This window comes from Phragmites australis, chromosome 6 (assembly GCF_958298935.1).
Source record: "Phragmites australis chromosome 6, lpPhrAust1.1, whole genome shotgun sequence".
Taxonomy (NCBI): domain Eukaryota; kingdom Viridiplantae; phylum Streptophyta; class Magnoliopsida; order Poales; family Poaceae; genus Phragmites; species Phragmites australis.
In genome coordinates, this window is record NC_084926.1 from 44,978,705 (window position 1) to 44,996,169 (window position 17,465).

The window sequence follows — 17,465 nt, forward strand, 5'->3', positions numbered from 1 at the left end:
TTCATCACTCCCCCTCCCTTCCCAGGCTCGCATTAAAAAACCCGACGAATCCAGAGAAAAAAAATCTCCATCGCAAACCCGGATTAGGGCTTGACCACCCCCACCGGAGCCCCGCAAACCGTCTCCGGCGGCCTTCTTCGGCGGCGATCTGGTGACCCGCGGGGCCGCGCGGGCCCGATCGACCTAGATCTGCAGTGGACGCATGAAGGAACCCCAGATCGGCCAGATCTAGAAGCTTCCGGCCCCTCACGGGACCCCGGGCCTGCCGCCATGCAGCTCAGCGGGGGGCCCTCCTGCAGCTCGCGGAGCTCGCCGGCGACGTCGCCACGGTCAGAGCAGCAGCAGCCGGCGGCGGCGGCGGCCGCGCAGCAACAGCAGCAGCAGTCCCAGCAGGCCCAGCAGCTAGGGTTTAGGAGCCAGGTAGGCCTTGTCTGCCCCCACCGCGGCTGTGGAATTCGAATTTGTTTTGGTGTTGTTTTTTTTTCTCTCGGGGTCGATGTGATTGGTGGGGAACCGTGCGTCTGCGCGCGCGTGTGGTTGTTGGGATTCGGGAAAAAAAAATCTGGCGCGCGCGGCGAAAAGGCGGCGTCTTTACGTGGCATTACGCAAACCCACTGGAGTGTCAGTGCGTCTGGTTGGTTGTCTCGTCTCGTCCCTCCTTGTTCTTCGGATGGTGGGGTTCTGTGTGATTTGGGCCTGGATGTGTGTGTCTCCAGGTTCCTCGACCGTTGGGATTTCGTGTAGCCTCTGTTCGGATTTGGAATTGTTTGTCCAATTCGGGTCTTTGTAGTGATTTGGATAAGGTCTGTTCTTTTGTGCTACTGATGCGCTTTTTTGTTTGTTTCTAGAGATTTCCTAAGCGTCAATCGGGGTCTTGGTTTGTTGTCTTGATGCAATGCTCCAATCGGGCTATTAACCTTTCTTTTGGTTCTTAGTTTTGTGAGGATTTAGGTTTCTGAACATGTCACCTTCTGTTGCAGGGAATGATGCATCACCATGAACAACAGCAAGCCTACCAATCTGGTGCAGCGCATGGCATGATGGGAGTAGGTGGCGGCAGTAGCTTCCCTCAGTTCTCAGGCCCAGTTCCACCGTTCCAGGGGCAGAGGAACCTACCCCAATCCGGTGGAGGTCAGATGCACAATCAGGTTGCCATGCAGCAGCAAGCTTACCTGAAGTTTGCGATGATGCAGCAGCAGCAGCAGCAGCAGAAGTCCCATGGGATGCTCCTCCAGCAGCATCAACAGCAGCAGCAGGCCAAAATGAATATGGCAGGGCCATCAACAAGGGACCAGGATATGGTTAACAACCCTGCAAAGATGCAGGAGCTGATGTCTCTTCAGGCCCAGATGTTTAAGAGACAGTCTGAGCATCTTCAGCAGGCGGAGAAGCAGAAAGATCAGGGATATACAAGCAGTAATGAGCAAAAAAGTGGTGATATGAGGCCTCGTATGCCTCCTCAAGGAGTCCCTGGACAGCAGTTGCCGTCAGCGGGTATGGTAAGGCCCATGCAGCCAATGCAAGGTCAGGTGGGCATGGGCAGCATTGGTGGTAGCCCATTAACACCACCCCAGTTTCAAGCCATCCAAGCCTGGGCAAAGGAGCACAACATCGACCTGTCCAATCCTGCAAACATGAATGTAATTTCTCAAATCCTACCGATCTGGCAGTCCAACAGAATGGCAACCATGCAGAAGCAGAATGAGGCAAGTATGGCTGCCCAGCAGCAATCATCGTCCTTGCAGGTGAACAGTGATACCCCAGGCCATGGGAATGTTCCCGGTCAGGGTGCCCCATCGAAGCCTCGGCAGCCCCTCACCCCTAGCTCCTCGGTTTCTGGTGGAGAAGAGGCTAAGATAGCGAATCTGAGCAACTTGCAGTTGCAGCAACAGTTAACTGGCCATAACTGGGATGGCTCAAATGACAGGGCTGTGAGGCTACCCATGACAGTGGGCAATGGTGGACAAACGATGCAGATGCCCCAAAGTTCTGGACATGTGAATAATGTTCCTGAGCAGTCCAATCCAAAGAATGTCCTTGCAAATTCAGAAGCAGTGCAAATGCAGTATGCCAGACAGATGCAGCCTAACCAAGCTGCTGCCTCCACAGCTACTCCTGGTGAAACAGGAGGATCACAGGCCCCAACTCAAGGTGCTCGGCCACAAACGAGTTTCACGAAAAATCAACTTCATGTACTCAAAGCCCAGATATTAGCTTTTCGGCGTTTGAAGGTACAAGAAAGATAAACTTTTAAGTCTGTTTTTGTGCTTGTGTTTCCACTACGCAATTTTAATATGTGGTTCAAGCTGGTCAAGCTAATACTGTTGCAATTCTTTTTTCCCTCCTTTGATTGCATCTCTTGATATCAGCGTGGTGATCGTACTCTTCCACCAGAAGTACTTGAATTAATCAAGTCTGGATCGCCGCCTGATTCACAAGGGCAGCAGGTTTCTGGACCTCTGGCAACACATAATCGTGAAAGGCCTAGTGTAAGCAATGTTGGGGAGCATGGAAGGCACCCGGGGAGTGGTGATAAAGCTCTTGAAAAACCTGCATTGTTGAAGGGACCCTGTTTACCAAAGGTGGAGGTTTCTGCTTCAGAAGACAAAGCTAGTCCTGCCACTGGTCCTGGTCCCATGCAAGTGATGAAAGCTTCACCAAAGGAATCCCATAGAATTGGACCAGTTTCAGTACCAGAGCACAGTAACACTACTGCAATTAAATCTGAGCAAGAACCAGAACGTGGTATGCAGAGAACACCTGGGAGAAGTGATTACAATGCTGAGAGGGGGAAATCTTTACCAGCAGAAAGTGGTTCAGTGGATGCTGAGCAAGCAAAAAGGGGTGCCTCCACGAGCAGTGCCCCAACTCCAAGAGATGTTCCCAGAAAATATCATGGCCCATTATTCGACTTCCCTTCCTTCACTAGGAGACATGATTCCATGGGGTCTGCAAATTACAACAGTAATCTATCACTAGGTTATGATGTGAAAGATTTATTAGCTCAGGAAGGCATGATCGTTCTTGGCAAGAAACGAGAAGATAGCTTGAAAAAGATCAGCGGTTTGCTTTCAATCAATCTAGAGAGGAAAAGGATCCGACCTGATCTTGTTTTGAGGCTACAGATTGAAGAAAAGAAGCTCAAACTCCTAGAGCATCAGGCTCGTCTAAGGGATGAAGTTGAGCAGGAGCAACAAGAAATAATGGCAATGCCTGATAGGATATACAGAAAGTTTGTCAGACAATGCGAACGTCAACGTGTTGAGCTTGTAAGGCAAGTTCAGCAGATGCAGAAAGCCCTGAGAGAGAAGCAGCTGAAATCCGTTTTCCAGTGGCGCAAGAAGCTTTTGGAGGCACATTGGGCCATTCGTGATGCGCGAATAACTCGTAATCGAGGGGTGGCCAAGTACCACGAAAGGATGTTGAGGGAATTCTCGAAGAAGAAGGATGATGATCGAAACAAAAGAATGGAGGCATTAAAAAACAACGATGTGGAAAGATATCGTCAAATATTGTTGGAACAACAGACAAATGTTCCTGGTGACGCGTCTCAAAGATACAATGTTCTATCTTCTTTCCTGACCCAGACTGAAGAGTACCTTTATAAACTTGGAGGGAAAATAACTGCTGCCAAGAATCAGCAACAAGTAGAAGAGGCAGCAAATGCTGCGGCAGCTGCTGCACGGGCGCAGGTATTTTGACACTATTTGCTATTAAGTGAAATCAGCTTGTTTTTCTCTCTTCCTTTGGTTTCTTATTGTTGGATAGCGAAGTTTCCTGTAGACAGTAGCACAAACTTTCATCGTGTAACATCACTGTGTGCATGACTTTTTGCTGCACTTGTTCTACAAGGGTCCTTGTTGCTAGTCCTATAAATGAGTGTGCTGCTTATTTAACAGGGTCTCTCTGAAGAAGAAGTGAAGGCTGCTGCACAATGTGCTGGTCAGGAAGTTGTGATAAGGAACACATTCTCTGAGATGAATGCACCAAGGGATAATATGTCTGATAACAAGTAAGAAGTTGATTAAATCGGGAAATGCAGATGCATAGGGATCATTTGTTCTTTAATTTGGAGGCAGCACTCTTTCCATTTGACATTTGATATATGGTTTGTCAGATCAATGTTGGCTTCAAAACATATTTTTCAGCCTTTATAGTGTCCACTTCTTGCATACTTTTAGGTACTATAATCTGGCTCATGCCGTCAGTGAGAGAGTTACAAAGCAGCCATCACTGTTGCGAGCAGGAATATTAAGGGACTACCAACTGGTTAGACATTTGCCTTTAACTGAACTACTCATTTTTAATATAATGATGGCCTCGCAGAAAATCTTACAATTCCATTTGGTTATTCAGGTGGGCCTTCAGTGGATGCTTTCTTTGTACAATAATAAGTTGAATGGTATTTTGGCTGATGAGATGGGTCTTGGCAAGACTGTACAGGTGTGTGAAATCCTTGCTTATCCTGGTTCTCGCCCGCTGAACTCTGGTCATGTCACTATATTTTTCTTTATTATCAGTGCTCCCTCTTTTCATTCAATGCAATGCTGATGGGAATCTATTTTCATTGCCACACTATTTGTTTATACAGGTTATGGCATTGATTGCGTACTTGATGGAGTTTAAAGCGAATTATGGCCCGCATCTCATAATAGTACCAAATGCTGTCTTGGTCAATTGGAAGGTCCTATTTTCCTGTCATGCCATGCTTTGAAGAATATAATTTAATTTCGACTTTGCGATACAGACATCTGTTAGAAACTTACATTTTTCCTTGATTTCTATCTTTGGTTCAGAGTGAGCTGCTAAACTGGTTGCCATCTGCATCTTGCATCTTTTATGTTGGCGCAAAGGATCAAAGGGCAAAGTTGTTCTCTCAAGTAAGTTGCCTGCTTTCGGTAGCTTTTCATATGTTACACCTGTACTAATGTTGCAATTTTAGCATTTAAAAGGTTCTTATACCTTTTCCCTCCTATATATATTGTTCGATTAACAGTATCTTGAGCAAACACAAACAATCCTTAAATACTTGGCCCTGCCATCCTAGTTAGACAAAATTCTAGAAGGGGAGGACTTATAACCATACGATTTGGAAGAAACCACCTGCTTACTAGTTACTAATTAGTGGCACCACCTTCACTTTGTATGCAATGCTTGTCTTCTGTTGAATTAATTTTCTTGCTCCCATTGAAAATAATTCAGTTCACTGTGTTTGAAATATAACTAGTGGAAGTGACCTTCAGCTAAGACCAAAGAGTAGATTCATTAAAAGCAAACTTCTTTGCCAACTGAATCCTGTCCTAAAAAAAGGACAAAAAATCCTCATTGAGAAGCAAATCTAACTGCACAGCACACAGTGATGTTTTAATTCTCCTCGTCAGTCTATATCGTTTCCTGTACAGGTATATGTTGGTTGCAGTATAGTGGTAGCATATTCTCAGGTGCATGAGTACTCTTATCAGTATTCCTGTTTATTTCTCGACTGAACTTAATGCTTGCTGATTTTTGTTATTTTGCATGGATAAGCTGTTTTGCAGCCAATGTCTGGTTTTCCTTGAGTTATGTAGCCCTTGTAGAATTTTTTTTCTAATTTTTTTGTCGACACATCTTGCAGGAGGTTTTGGCCGTGAAATTTAATGTTCTCGTAACAACATATGAATTTGTTATGTTTGATCGTTCCAAGCTTTCAAAAATTGATTGGAAGTACATTATAATTGATGAGGCGCAGCGGATGAAGGACAGAGACTCAGTCTTGGCGCGTGATCTTGATCGTTATCGTTGCCAGCGGCGATTACTCCTCACTGGCACTCCTCTACAGGTTAACCAAATAAATGTGTGCTATCATTGTTTCCAGCAAAGCTGTATTTGTGATAAGTTGAGGGAACCTCTTTTCCTGTGATGATGAGAGTTCCTATCCTCAGTTCTGCCAGTATAGCTATTGCATTGTCAAGAATGCACATTTTTTTTATTGTATAATGTTTAGGTTGCTTCTTAATGCCTTTTTTCTGATTGATTGCAGAATGATCTCAAGGAGCTTTGGTCCCTCCTGAATCTTTTACTTCCAGAAGTATTTGACAGTAGCAAGGCATTTCAAGATTGGTTCTCAAAGCCTTTTCAGAGGGATGGTCCTACACATAGTGAGGAAGAAGATGATTGGTTAGAGACAGAGAAGAAAGTAATAGTTATTCACAGGCTGCACCAGATTTTGGAACCTTTCATGTTACGTAGGCGAGTGGAAGATGTTGAAGGCTCACTTCCACGGAAGGTGACATCCTTTTTTCCTTATCACTCATTGGTAATTAACTCTGTGCGTTAAGTTTGTCACATTGTTAATCTGGAATGTTGTTGCAGGATTCAATTGTTTTGAGATGCAGAATGTCTGCCATTCAAGGTGCTATATACGATTGGATTAAATCTACTGGCACCATTAGAGTTGATCCCGAAGATGAGAAAACACGTGCTCAAAGGAATCCAATGTACCAGGTCAAAACATATAAGAATCTCAATAATAAGTGCATGGAGCTGAGGAAAGTTTGTAACCATCCTCTGCTGTCATATCCTTTCTTGAATTACTACGGGAAAGATTTTATGATCAGATCTTGTGGGAAGTTGTGGAATCTTGATAGAATTCTAATTAAGCTTCATAAGGCAGGCCACCGTGTACTCCTCTTTAGCACTATGACAAAACTTCTTGACATCATGGAGGACTACTTGCAATGGAGACAGCTTATGTACAGGCGAATTGATGGAACAACTAGCTTGGAAGATCGAGAGTCGGCAATTGTTGACTTCAACAGACCTAATTCTGATTGTTTTATATTCTTGCTTAGTATTCGCGCTGCTGGCAGAGGTCTGAATCTTCAGAGTGCAGACACTGTTGTAATATATGACCCTGACCCAAACCCACAGAATGAAGAGCAAGCTGTTGCTAGGGCCCATCGTATAGGGCAGACTAGGGAGGTAAAGGTTATTTACATGGAGGCTGTTGTTGATAACATCTCAAGTTATCAGAAAGAGGACGAGTTGAGAAATGGAGGGAGTGGAGATTTGGAGGACGATCTTGCTGGAAAAGACAGATACATGGGATCAATTGAAAGTCTCATCCGCAACAATATCCAACAGTACAAAATTGATATGGCAGATGAAGTCATTAATGCTGGTCGTTTTGATCAGAGAACAACCCACGAGGAAAGGCGGATGACTTTGGAGACACTCCTACATGATGAAGAGAGATATCAAGAAACTGTTCATGATGTTCCTTCGTTACATGAAGTAAACCGTATGATTGCTCGGACTGAAGAAGAGGTTGAGCTTTTTGATCAGATGGATGAAGACTTTGATTGGACAGGGGATATGATGAAACATAATCAGGTTCCAAAGTGGCTTCGTGTTAGCTCCACTGAAGTAGATTCTGTTGTGGCAAGCCTATCCAAAAAGCCTTCGAAAAATATGTCGTCTGGTGGTATTGCTTTAGACACTAATGATACACCTGAGAAAAGGAGGGGCCGGCCAAAGGGATCCGGCAAGTACTCCATTTACAGGGAGATTGACGATGAAGATCTTGAAGAATATGATGAAGACTCTGAAGACAGGAATATCTCATCTCTGCCTGAAGAAGGGGAAATAGGGGAATTTGAAGATGAAGAGGATAATGATGATTCAGTACCTTATAACAAAGATGAATCAGAGGAAGAAGAGCCTATCAATGATGAAGGCTATGATTCTCCCCATGGATTAGGAAGTGGAAAAACTAATAGGCTGGAAGAAGCTGGTTCAACAGGCTCTTCATCTGGAAGCAGGAGATTACCACCACCTGCACCTTCCTCATCTTCGAAAAAATTGCGGTCTCTATCTGCATTAGATTCCCGCCCAGGCGCTTTGTCAAAGAGAACTGTATGTGTTGATATATTGTTGTTATTTGTTTCTTTTGTTTTCTCTTGACTCTGTGTGTGAATTAACTATACCATCATTCGTTTATCTGGTAATTTGCAGCCAGATGACCTTGAGGAAGGTGAGATTGCATTGTCTGGGGACTCACATATGGATTTCCAGCAGTCAGGGAGCTGGAATCATGAACGTGATGATGGTGAGGATGAACAGGTACTGCAACCAAAAATAAAACGCAAACGGAGTATTCGAATTCGTCCAAGACCTAATGCAGAGAAGCAGGACGATAGATCTGGGGGAGATGGGACCTTCCCGCAGCGTGGTGCTCATCTTGCATTCCAAGGAGATGGTGACTATGATTCACAATTTAAGTTTGACCAAGACGCCCATGCTTTTGCTGATCCAGCAGTCAGGCAGCAAGGCGCAGTTCATCCTGTTGTGAAACAGAAACGCAACATGCCATCTAGGAAGGTCTCACCTGCTTCTAGAACGGGGAAATTGACTTACTTGTCTGGATCGGGCGAGGGATCTACTGAACTTTTCAAGGAAAATCGGAGCAGTAAGGCCATTGACTCTGCTAGCGCAGATTTCGGTGGCACAAAGATGTCGGACAGTATGCAAAGAAAGGTAGGCATATTAACTTCAACTCTTTGTGCACTTAGGCTGATTTGTTCTATTGACTCTTCTTTGAAAGGAACTTGAACAGGAATATCTGGAGGAATGCTTTGTAAAATTTAAAATGTTCTATCATATGAAAGCACCATCTTTGCAAACATAGTTTTAGTTTCATGGCTTCTGCAGTAAGTGCTATATATTTTTAACATTTGGGGTAGCATGCATTGGAAGTTAGGTATTTAATCATTATGGCCGCTGTTATTCATTACCATTTTTTGCTTGGCTGTGATCTTTGGAATTATAAATTGAAATTTTAGCTTTATTTTGTGGATGTGTCATTAGAGCTTGGTATCGTCTTATCTGGGATCCTTTTGGCTCATTATGTTTTACTCCTTTTTAATATATAGTAGCTCTTGATGTCTGAACTATTGCTGTTCTCAACTTCAATACCTGCAGTGCAAGAATGTGATAAGCAAGCTTTGGAGGAGGATTGATAAAGAGGGCCATCAAATCATACCTAATATTGCTTCTTGGTGGCGGAGGAATGAGAATTCCAAATTCAAAGGTCCTGCAAGCAGCACCCTTGACTTACAGAAAATCGAACAGCGAGTTGATGGATTCGAGTATGTTGTTGTATCTGAGTTCATAGCAGACATGCAGCAGATGTTGAAAACTGTGGTTCAGCATTTCAGCTATAGGCATGAGGTAACCTCTTTGGCATTAGACATTTCGTCTTTGTTATATGTATTTTATTGTCATCTGATAGAATAAGACTACCAGCACATGCTTCTACCAGTTGTAAATTTCTGACTGGTGTGCTAGCCTTACAGAATGTTAATTTTGTCCAATTAAATGCAGGTCCGAGTAGAAGCTGAGACCCTCCATAACTTATTTTTCAATATAATGAAGATTGCCTTCCCAGACTCAGATTTCAGAGAAGCTAAGAATGCGATTTCATTTTCGAATCCTGGAGGATCTGCAAGTAGCGCTCCATCAACAAAGCACAGTGCTTCGGGACATAAGCGCCGTGCTAGCACCAATGAAGTGGAGCAGCATGCCTCGGGGCATACCAGGCATAATCAGCCCTCGTCAGTTAGTGAGGTTCCTAGCCGAGCCCACAGTTCCAGATCCGAGAGAGACTCCAAGCATTCTGGATCAGGTAGCAGGGATCAGGTCCAAGACGGTGCTGGTCTGTTTATGCACCCTAGTGACCTGGTCATCGTTAAGAAGAAAAGGCAAGATCGGGCAAGGAGCAGCATCGGGTCTCCGTCCAGTTCAGGACGAGCTGGACCACTCTCACCAGCCAACCCTGGGCGAGTGGGCCCATTGCCTTCTCCCAGAGGTGCCAGGACGCCATTCCAAAGGGATCCGCACCCATCTCAGCAGTCGATGCACTCTGCTGGATGGGGTGCTCATTCTATGCAGCAATCAGATCACGGGGGAAGTGCATCATCACCCGGCATTGGAGACATCCAGTGGGCCAAGCCTGTCAAGAGACTGAGGACTGACAGTGGCAAAAGGCGGCCAAGCCATATGTGAAAATTCTTTGCATTGTGGTGTACATTCTCTAGCATCCTCGATTGGCCTACCTGTGAGCTCGTTGTGGCGCTTATTCACGTCATCCCCATGTCATCCTTCTATTACCGCCATGCTGGCCTTGGGTTGTTGTAGACACGAGGAAATTTGTGTAGGGTTATTTATCTGTAAAGGGGAACTCGTAAGTGGCAAGTTAGCTCAACTAGAAAATGATTTCGAGTAGCAGTGAAGTGAGCTGGAGGCGAGGTTCAGCTGGTTCTTTTAATTGATTTACGTGGTCTGTCGTTCGTGTAGTTTTGTTTCATGCATTACAATAATTGTTTTCAAGTTTTGAGCCATCGAACTTGTTAGCGTCTGTTAAGTCGTGAGTTTCAGGACTTAATTTGTGCAAATTATGCAGTGTTTGTTTGCACTGTGTTCATCTGATTATGCTTGCAGTGGTTGTTTGTAATTTCTTGGCCTCACCACCCCGTAGCCAAAGGAGGGAACGGTGTGCGGTGTTCGCGCAGGATCTCCAGCAACCAGTGTAACACCCCAGCCCTCTACAGTCAACTGAGGGGTTACTACAACCACTACACTATGTTATAAACCAAAAGCACAAGTATAATCACAGATATCAAGATTAAAATAAAAGAGGTTTGTTATAAATTAACAAACATTTTAGCAAGTGCTAATTATTTAAAACTCTCACAAACCAAGATAAATTGTTTCATAAAGGAACTAACAATTTTTAACTATAGGCGACTGACTCATAGTCCAAGTTCTTAATTATCAAGCTAGATGAAAATCTAAAAAGTATAATGATGTTGGTATGGGAAGTGACATAACTCCTATAGTGCGTGATGTATGTCTATCCTCCATCAGAATCACACCTGAAAGTGATAAGAGAGGGGTGAAATATAAAATCTTAGCAAACAACTATTATAAAACCTTCATATCTCACATACAAGTTTATTATCATATTTTAAATAAGCCAAGTGGCATAATGCCAAGTAAAAGACACCTTTAACTATTATCACCAACTCCAAGAGTATTGCCATGATGCAATAATGCCATGAACACTAAGAGCATTGTAGATAGCATACAAGCTCTTATGCAAACTCTATTGTACCGGTACGAGGTTACGGCTAATTGTAACAATCCGGTCTTTTCTCCATATACATGCATATGCAATAACATGTATGCAACATGATGTATCATTAATCATAGACCACTCCATAAGCCATGACACACTATTAAATTCATCGAGTTAAGCCAAAATAGCATATCACATCATGGCAACAACAACTCTGCATAGTAATGATTGAAAAACCACATCTCATGATTCATGAGCACACACAATCAAGTTGATATTGCTGATTGTAATATCATGTATTTTAATTGTAAAGCAATGCAAGACTTAAAAGCACCACAACATATTCATACCTCTGCGTTACTTGCCTTTACCGATGGACCTTGACGACAAAGTTTAAGGACGGTTGGGAGCAGTACTTCTTGTTAAAAGAAAATACCAAAGCCTTTCAATACAATGAGAATCTCATAGCAAAATAATAACACACGTTGCTATGCTCAAATGTATTGTTTCCCCGCCCAACGTTAAATGGTTTGTTATCCTCGTGGAATAAAAATATAAAACTTACACCAAAAATATATAATCATAGGTGACAACTTATATACAGAACCATATTTTATATAACATATTTTATAGTAAGAAAGTTTTATGAATATTAAACTAATTCATATTACAAAACAGCCACGATACTAATATGTTCATCCAGTCCGGGCACTTTGTTTTTTTCATATCTATTTTTATACAATAGGAAATTCGATAAATAAGGGCACTAAAAATATCTATGCACAACTTTTATATTCACCTTAAAATTTAATTCTATAGTTTTCTATGGTCAAACTGAGACACAAAGTAATCGCGTAGTTTTCCTGCTACTCAGCAAACAGACTGAATTAAAAAAAAAAACATAGCTCTCGATCTATTCATCCAACTCCCGTGAAGAAATACTATATGAAAAGGTATTGAAACTATCTACAACTCCCTAATATAACTCTCAATCTGGTTCTACCTGCTCCAAAAGTTAACTAGATTCAAACTACGCAGGTTCTGAAAAGAGCAGTAGCCAACCCAACGTTTATCACGACATATTCTCCGGAGATTTAGCCCTAATGGATCCACCTAATCGATCCTTACACGACCAAACGCACAGGGAATTTGTTCTGATCCCGTACCTAATGCAAAGCCTTCTCCTTCCTTATTGCCTTCCCTTGCCGTGAGCTGTTGTTGCCCTTGCTGTGAGCTGCCGCCTCCCTGCCTTCTTAGCTTGTGCTGCAGCGGCGATCTGCAGCCAACAAGGAGAAGAGCAGGTGATCAGCACCAGCAGCAGTCCCTTTTCATATTAGTGATGACGTTCGATCTTCAAGGATATCGTGCTCAGCAGCCCCCCGCCGTGCTCAGGAGACGAGAACGAGGCCGCCGCCGCCGCCTTCTCTTTCCTCGTTGGCCGATCGATTAAGGGGTTAAGGCGTTTTTTTAGGGAACCACTCAAGCTTTATTCTTCTTCATTGATAGAAAGTTTTACATTAGCAATGTTTGGAGGCTCAATAAGCCATACAAGGCGACCTACATTCAAGTCTTAAGTACTCCTACAATATTGTGGATATCAAAATTAGCTTCTCTGCCTTCATGTCAGTACCTGATATCGCTAAACTGAGTTCTTCTCCTACTTATTTCAACAACCATCGTGCCAAAAGTTCCTCTACATCCTTCATTGATGGCACGTACTGCATCCGTACAATCACAGGCAATCATTGGACGGTCTATCTGCAGATCCTGTGCGAGCGTCAGTGCTTCGTGGCACGCGATTGCTTCAACACACGTTGAGTCTGAAATTCCTTACATAACCAGAGCAGAGACACCAATGAAAATACCCTCTGTTGTTCTAAAAATAGTAGCTGCCACACTTCGTTCACCAAACCGAGATACAACTCCATCTACATTTCCTTTAACCAAACCTGGTGAAGGAGGGATCCGACGTTTTGGCAACTTGTGCTTCACCGTCCCCTTATGCTCCTGTTCCCTCGTATCAGCCAATGCAAGGTCATGCATAAAGTCTGAGATGAAACTGAATATTGAAAGAGGGCTCCGGAACACATGTTCATGAATTGCATTTCGTTGTGCTATCCAGATTGCCCAAAAAGTTACTATCATCTTCACAAAGTCCTCCTGAGCTTAGTGAGTCCTACATTGCAAATAATCAGTTCTTTTCACTTGGTTTTGCACACTCAGACAAATGCTCTAGCATGTCTTGGTCGACTAACACCTAGACACACCGCACCATATTGCATTCTAGCAGTGAGTGCCGTCATGAATCAGATTGGTATCCACAGATAGCGCATGCGCTTGAGTTATCAATATGCCGGTGAGTAAGCACATCCGTCGTGGGCAAACTTTGACGAGCTAGATATCATGCAAATACACGCACTTTCTCCAGTATCTTAGTCTTCCACAACTTTGACCACGACTTCTCCCGATCTTTGTCAGAGGTCGTCGGTCGTCCATCCAGCCAAGCCTCCCACCTTCTTTTTTATTCACAAGCATCCTATAAGCGAAACAAACCGTGAAGTGACAAGATTTTCCAAAATGCCCGTCCAAAAATCATTGATGTTCATAAAGAAACTGGTATTTGCTTGATAACATCAAAATCCATCGGCAAGAAGTGCTGGTTCAGAATTTGCATGTCCCATGTGCATGCTGCCGTATCCATTAACTCATTTACCTACTCTGATTTATCATCTTTCAGAGACACAATCGGCCGCATCCACGTGTCTCTAGGAAGCCAATTGTCATTCCACACCTGAGTACCCCTTCCATTACCGATCCTCTTGATGAGACCATGCTTCAACACGTCCCGGCCTTCCAAAATGGCACGCCAGACCTGTGAATGGTTGATGCCGATAGGAACTCACCGTCGGTGTAGTAGGTTAAGGGTTTTGACACCTTCCCTTTCTCTTCTCTAAAAGGACTCTAATTAGGATTTGATTACCCACGAACGAAGCCCAAAAGGTCCAGCTAACGCTAAACTAGATATTATTGTTTCGGAATATTACAAGCAGTGGCATCGACAGGGTGTGCAGGCGATTGCATCACCTGCAGCTGCAGTTTCTCCTTTTCTATTTCAAGTATTCTTCATTTGTTGCATTAAGAGTTGGGTTTTGTTGCATACATCTGTTGATTTGTTGACCATTTAATCTCAGCTGGAGATGTTATAGTTTTAGCTGGTACGTAGTGCATACAGGATTACAGGGTACATGGTATTTCTAGCCAAGAATTTCTTTGTAGTTTTCTTTTAGAGCAGAATTTCTTGGTAGTTGGTAGCTACATAGATAAATGAACACAACAGTCTTCCTTGTACTGCTGCCTGGAGGTAGCTGTGTGTAATGCAGTGATGGATCAGAGTCGTCAGATCTTGAAGGCCTTCTCGACGCTCTCCCTGCGCGCGCCGACGGTCTTGTAGATGCTCATGAACTCGCGGAACGTGAAGCTGCGGTACCTCGGCGGATCACTCCCCTCGCCGGTGCCCACGAGCTCCTCCGCCGGCCCGATCACGCTGTCCATGGTCGGCATGATGAACGTTGCCACCGACGTCCTTGCCGCCGCTGCGTTGGTCACCGCGCGGTGCTCCACGCTCTTGAACAGCCCGTTGGTGGTTATCTCGAGCTGGTGTCCAAAGTTGACGACGAAGGCGCCTGGGACGGGGTCGACGTCGATCCATCGGCCCCTGTAGGCGACCTGGAGGCCGCAAACCGACCCTTGCAGCAGCAGCGTTATGAGGTTCCGGTCGCAGTGCGGCGGCAGGCCCAGCGTCCTGCTCGGGTCCGGGCACGGCGGGTAGTGGTTGACGTTCATGATCACCTCGCCGCCGCTGAGGTCGCCGTCGAAGTAGTCCGGGCGGAGGCCGATGCCCTCGCAGAGCAGCTTCAAAAGCTCCATCCCCACGCTCCGCGTCGGCACGATGAACCGCTCCAGGACCTCCCTGAACTGGGGCGGCTTCTCGGGCCAGCCGTCCTCGGTCCGGTCGACGGGGAAGACAGCGAGGCGGAGGCAGTACCGCCAGTACCGCTCGCCGGCGACCTCGTACATGGTGCTGGAGAAAAGGCGGTTGGTCCTGTCCGTGTCCTCCGAGTAGTATGCCGCCTTGTCCTCCGCGCGGAGCCGGAAGAAGTCGGCGCAGGCCGCCTCCATGTCCCTCATCGCCCGCTCCGGCACGCCGTGGTTGACCACCTGGAAGAAGCCGAGGTCCTTGCCGGCGTCGAGGACGGCCGCGCGGACGACGTCGCGGGGGAGGGAGAGGTCGATGACGGGCATGGAGGCGGCCCCGGCGGGGGAGGCCGGCGGGCGGTGCTCGGGCGGGACGACGAAGCGGCCGTCGGGGAGCGTGCGGTGGGACGAGGCCGAGGACAGGAGGTTCTCCATTGCTGACGAGTAGCTTGTTTTGCCAGTCGTGGACAGTAGCTACTGCAGCTCGATCAGCTGGCGGAGAAGTGGATCACTGGTATGGATGGTATGGATGGAGAGCGTCGTAAATAGCACTCCAGTCCTATTGTCGTGGTCACTGACGACGAACTGATGGCTTATTGTCGGACGCCTCCTCTCCTTTGGGTTCGACATGGTTTCAACCTGAAAGCCGGCGTGTCTGCTGGAGCGCTTAGCGATGTCTTGCAGTTGTGATTCGCTGATCTGATCGTTGAGATAGTTGCTGAAACATTTTAGCACTGCATTCCAAGCATTGTACGCTGCTTGTTTCCTAGTACATGCTTGCGCGACATGTGCGTGAAGGGTCGCAGTCAATGGCAGCTTCCGCTTCGAGGCAGACCACCATCATCCGTGCCGTGCCCGTGTCCACCCTGTGTCTCCCCGTTTCTGTACAGCAGTTTGGAAGACGCACTCCCCCAAGGGATGTGTCCTAGTGTTGGCTACGTGTCTAAAGTATCCTAGACTATGTCAAAAGAAGTGTGAAAACTGATAAAATAGAAGTATCTCTCACAGGGCTAACAACCCCATAAATTCAACTTATATGTTCCCTCCTCATCGCCTCCCCACGCGGCAGCTATGTCAAGGACGGGCTCTGCGCCCCTCTCCCCATCCACCAGCGGTGGACCCTCCCGCACCCCGTCCGCTCCCTTCTCGCCTTTGAGGGCCTCAGGTCACCCGGGGTCTCTGCGTCGTACCAGATCTGATCGCCGCAGCCGTCTGACTCGTCAGTGCAACGCTCTTCTCCGGGCTAAGCAAGCGATGTAGTCCCAACATCGCTGACAGAGCAAGCTCCAAGCCATCGCCCACTATCTCTTGCCGATATGTGTGGATAGGCCATATCGCCCCCTTTGCCGTTAGGCGCTGCTCCTGCAGGTGCCAAGGAGAGGATGGTGGGTCACTCCGTGGAGTCGCCACAATGGACTGTGGGCTCATCTCTGTGCCATGTCAAGTAGTCATCATCGTCGTCACATAGATCACAGTCGGAGCATAACCTTGCCTTCAAGAGATGGGCACGGGGCAGATGTTACCGCTGCCTAGCTCGCAACCACCAAGTCAGCTCCTGCCAGGACTCCTTCCGTTGCATTCGTTGTCACCACCCTGGGCATCAGGAGCGACACTGCCGCCTTCAATCTCCGACCCCGCACGTCCGCTCCCCTCCTGTTCGACCTCATCATCTTCCACAAGCTCGGAGTTAGGTAGACGTTATGGCCGCATCTCTACTGAATACGAGTGGACGTCGGCCTCCGTTGCTGACTTCGTCTAGACCAATTGCTAAGCGCAGAAAGGACGTCATTGCCGCCTACCACAACAAGAGGGTGGCATGTCTGACTGCCATTGTCACTCCTTTTCTGGTCCGGCTACATTGAACCCTTAGTTTGTGCTTACGCCTCTAATGGAGTCGATGCGCTTAGAGTTCCAGCAATTGCTCATAACACAATTGAAGGATGTGGTGCGCCCCTTCAAAGAAGAGGTCTATACAATCAAGTTGTAGCTAGCACATGTGGCCAATCACTTGGAACACACGGAGGTGCCGCGCAATGGTCCCTTTGTCGCCGATATGGTCAACCTCTTTCGCCCTTGTTCTCCGGTTCGACGCTCACCAACCTCGTCTTACTTCGCTTCACTCGCAGCGGCTTGCACGCCTTCTAGGGCCCCCTTGCCGCACATGGCCGCGTCTGCCACCGCTATGGATCAGGATAATTGTGAGCTTCCCGTCGTCAATGATGTTGATGTGGTGTCCTCAAGAACCTCCTTTACACCTGATCACCATGAGCCAATCACGAAGCAGTTCCCGTGCATGACTGCATCTACTACCGTTGTAGCTCTAGATGATTGTGAGCTTCCCATAGTCAATGAGGTGGATATGGTGCTCTCATGGACC

The 17,465-nt window shown here is 46.1% G+C and overlaps 2 protein-coding genes across 2 annotated transcripts; one reads left to right on the forward strand and one right to left on the reverse strand.

The window, feature by feature from the left end:
• On the forward strand, nucleotides 1-10,464 carry LOC133922844 (ATP-dependent helicase BRM-like). The gene is made up of 14 exons (XM_062368353.1): nucleotides 1-420; nucleotides 981-2,231; nucleotides 2,370-3,692; nucleotides 3,900-4,012; nucleotides 4,182-4,269; nucleotides 4,357-4,443; nucleotides 4,592-4,684; nucleotides 4,797-4,880; nucleotides 5,615-5,818; nucleotides 6,020-6,265; nucleotides 6,352-7,893; nucleotides 7,993-8,514; nucleotides 8,959-9,207; nucleotides 9,361-10,464. Exons 1-14 carry the CDS (start codon nucleotides 271-273, stop codon nucleotides 10,039-10,041), a joined length of 6,633 nt encoding a protein of 2,210 aa, XP_062224337.1. The 5' UTR covers nucleotides 1-270; the 3' UTR covers nucleotides 10,042-10,464.
• Nucleotides 10,465-14,366: 3,902 nt separating this feature from the next.
• On the reverse strand, nucleotides 14,367-15,567 carry LOC133920735 (2'-deoxymugineic-acid 2'-dioxygenase-like). Its single transcript, XM_062365328.1, has one exon. It carries the CDS (start codon nucleotides 15,521-15,523, stop codon nucleotides 14,510-14,512), a length of 1,014 nt encoding a protein of 337 aa, XP_062221312.1. The 5' UTR covers nucleotides 15,524-15,567; the 3' UTR covers nucleotides 14,367-14,509.
• Between the last annotated feature and the right edge of the window lie 1,898 nt (nucleotides 15,568-17,465).

Bases quoted from the DNA above. Each gene is read 5' to 3' on its own strand.
- LOC133922844 (XM_062368353.1), top strand. From the start codon at position 271: ATGCAGCTCAGCGGGGGGCCCTCCTGCAGCTCGCGGAGCTCGCCGGCG. The intron at 4,881-5,614 runs GTAAGTTGCCTG...CACATCTTGCAG, and splicing joins GGGCAAAGTTGTTCTCTCAA to GAGGTTTTGGCCGTGAAATT. The intron at 6,266-6,351 runs GTGACATCCTTT...ATGTTGTTGCAG, and splicing joins AAGGCTCACTTCCACGGAAG to GATTCAATTGTTTTGAGATG.
- LOC133920735 (XM_062365328.1), bottom strand. From the start codon at position 15,523: ATGGAGAACCTCCTGTCCTCGGCCTCGTCCCACCGCACGCTCCCCGAC.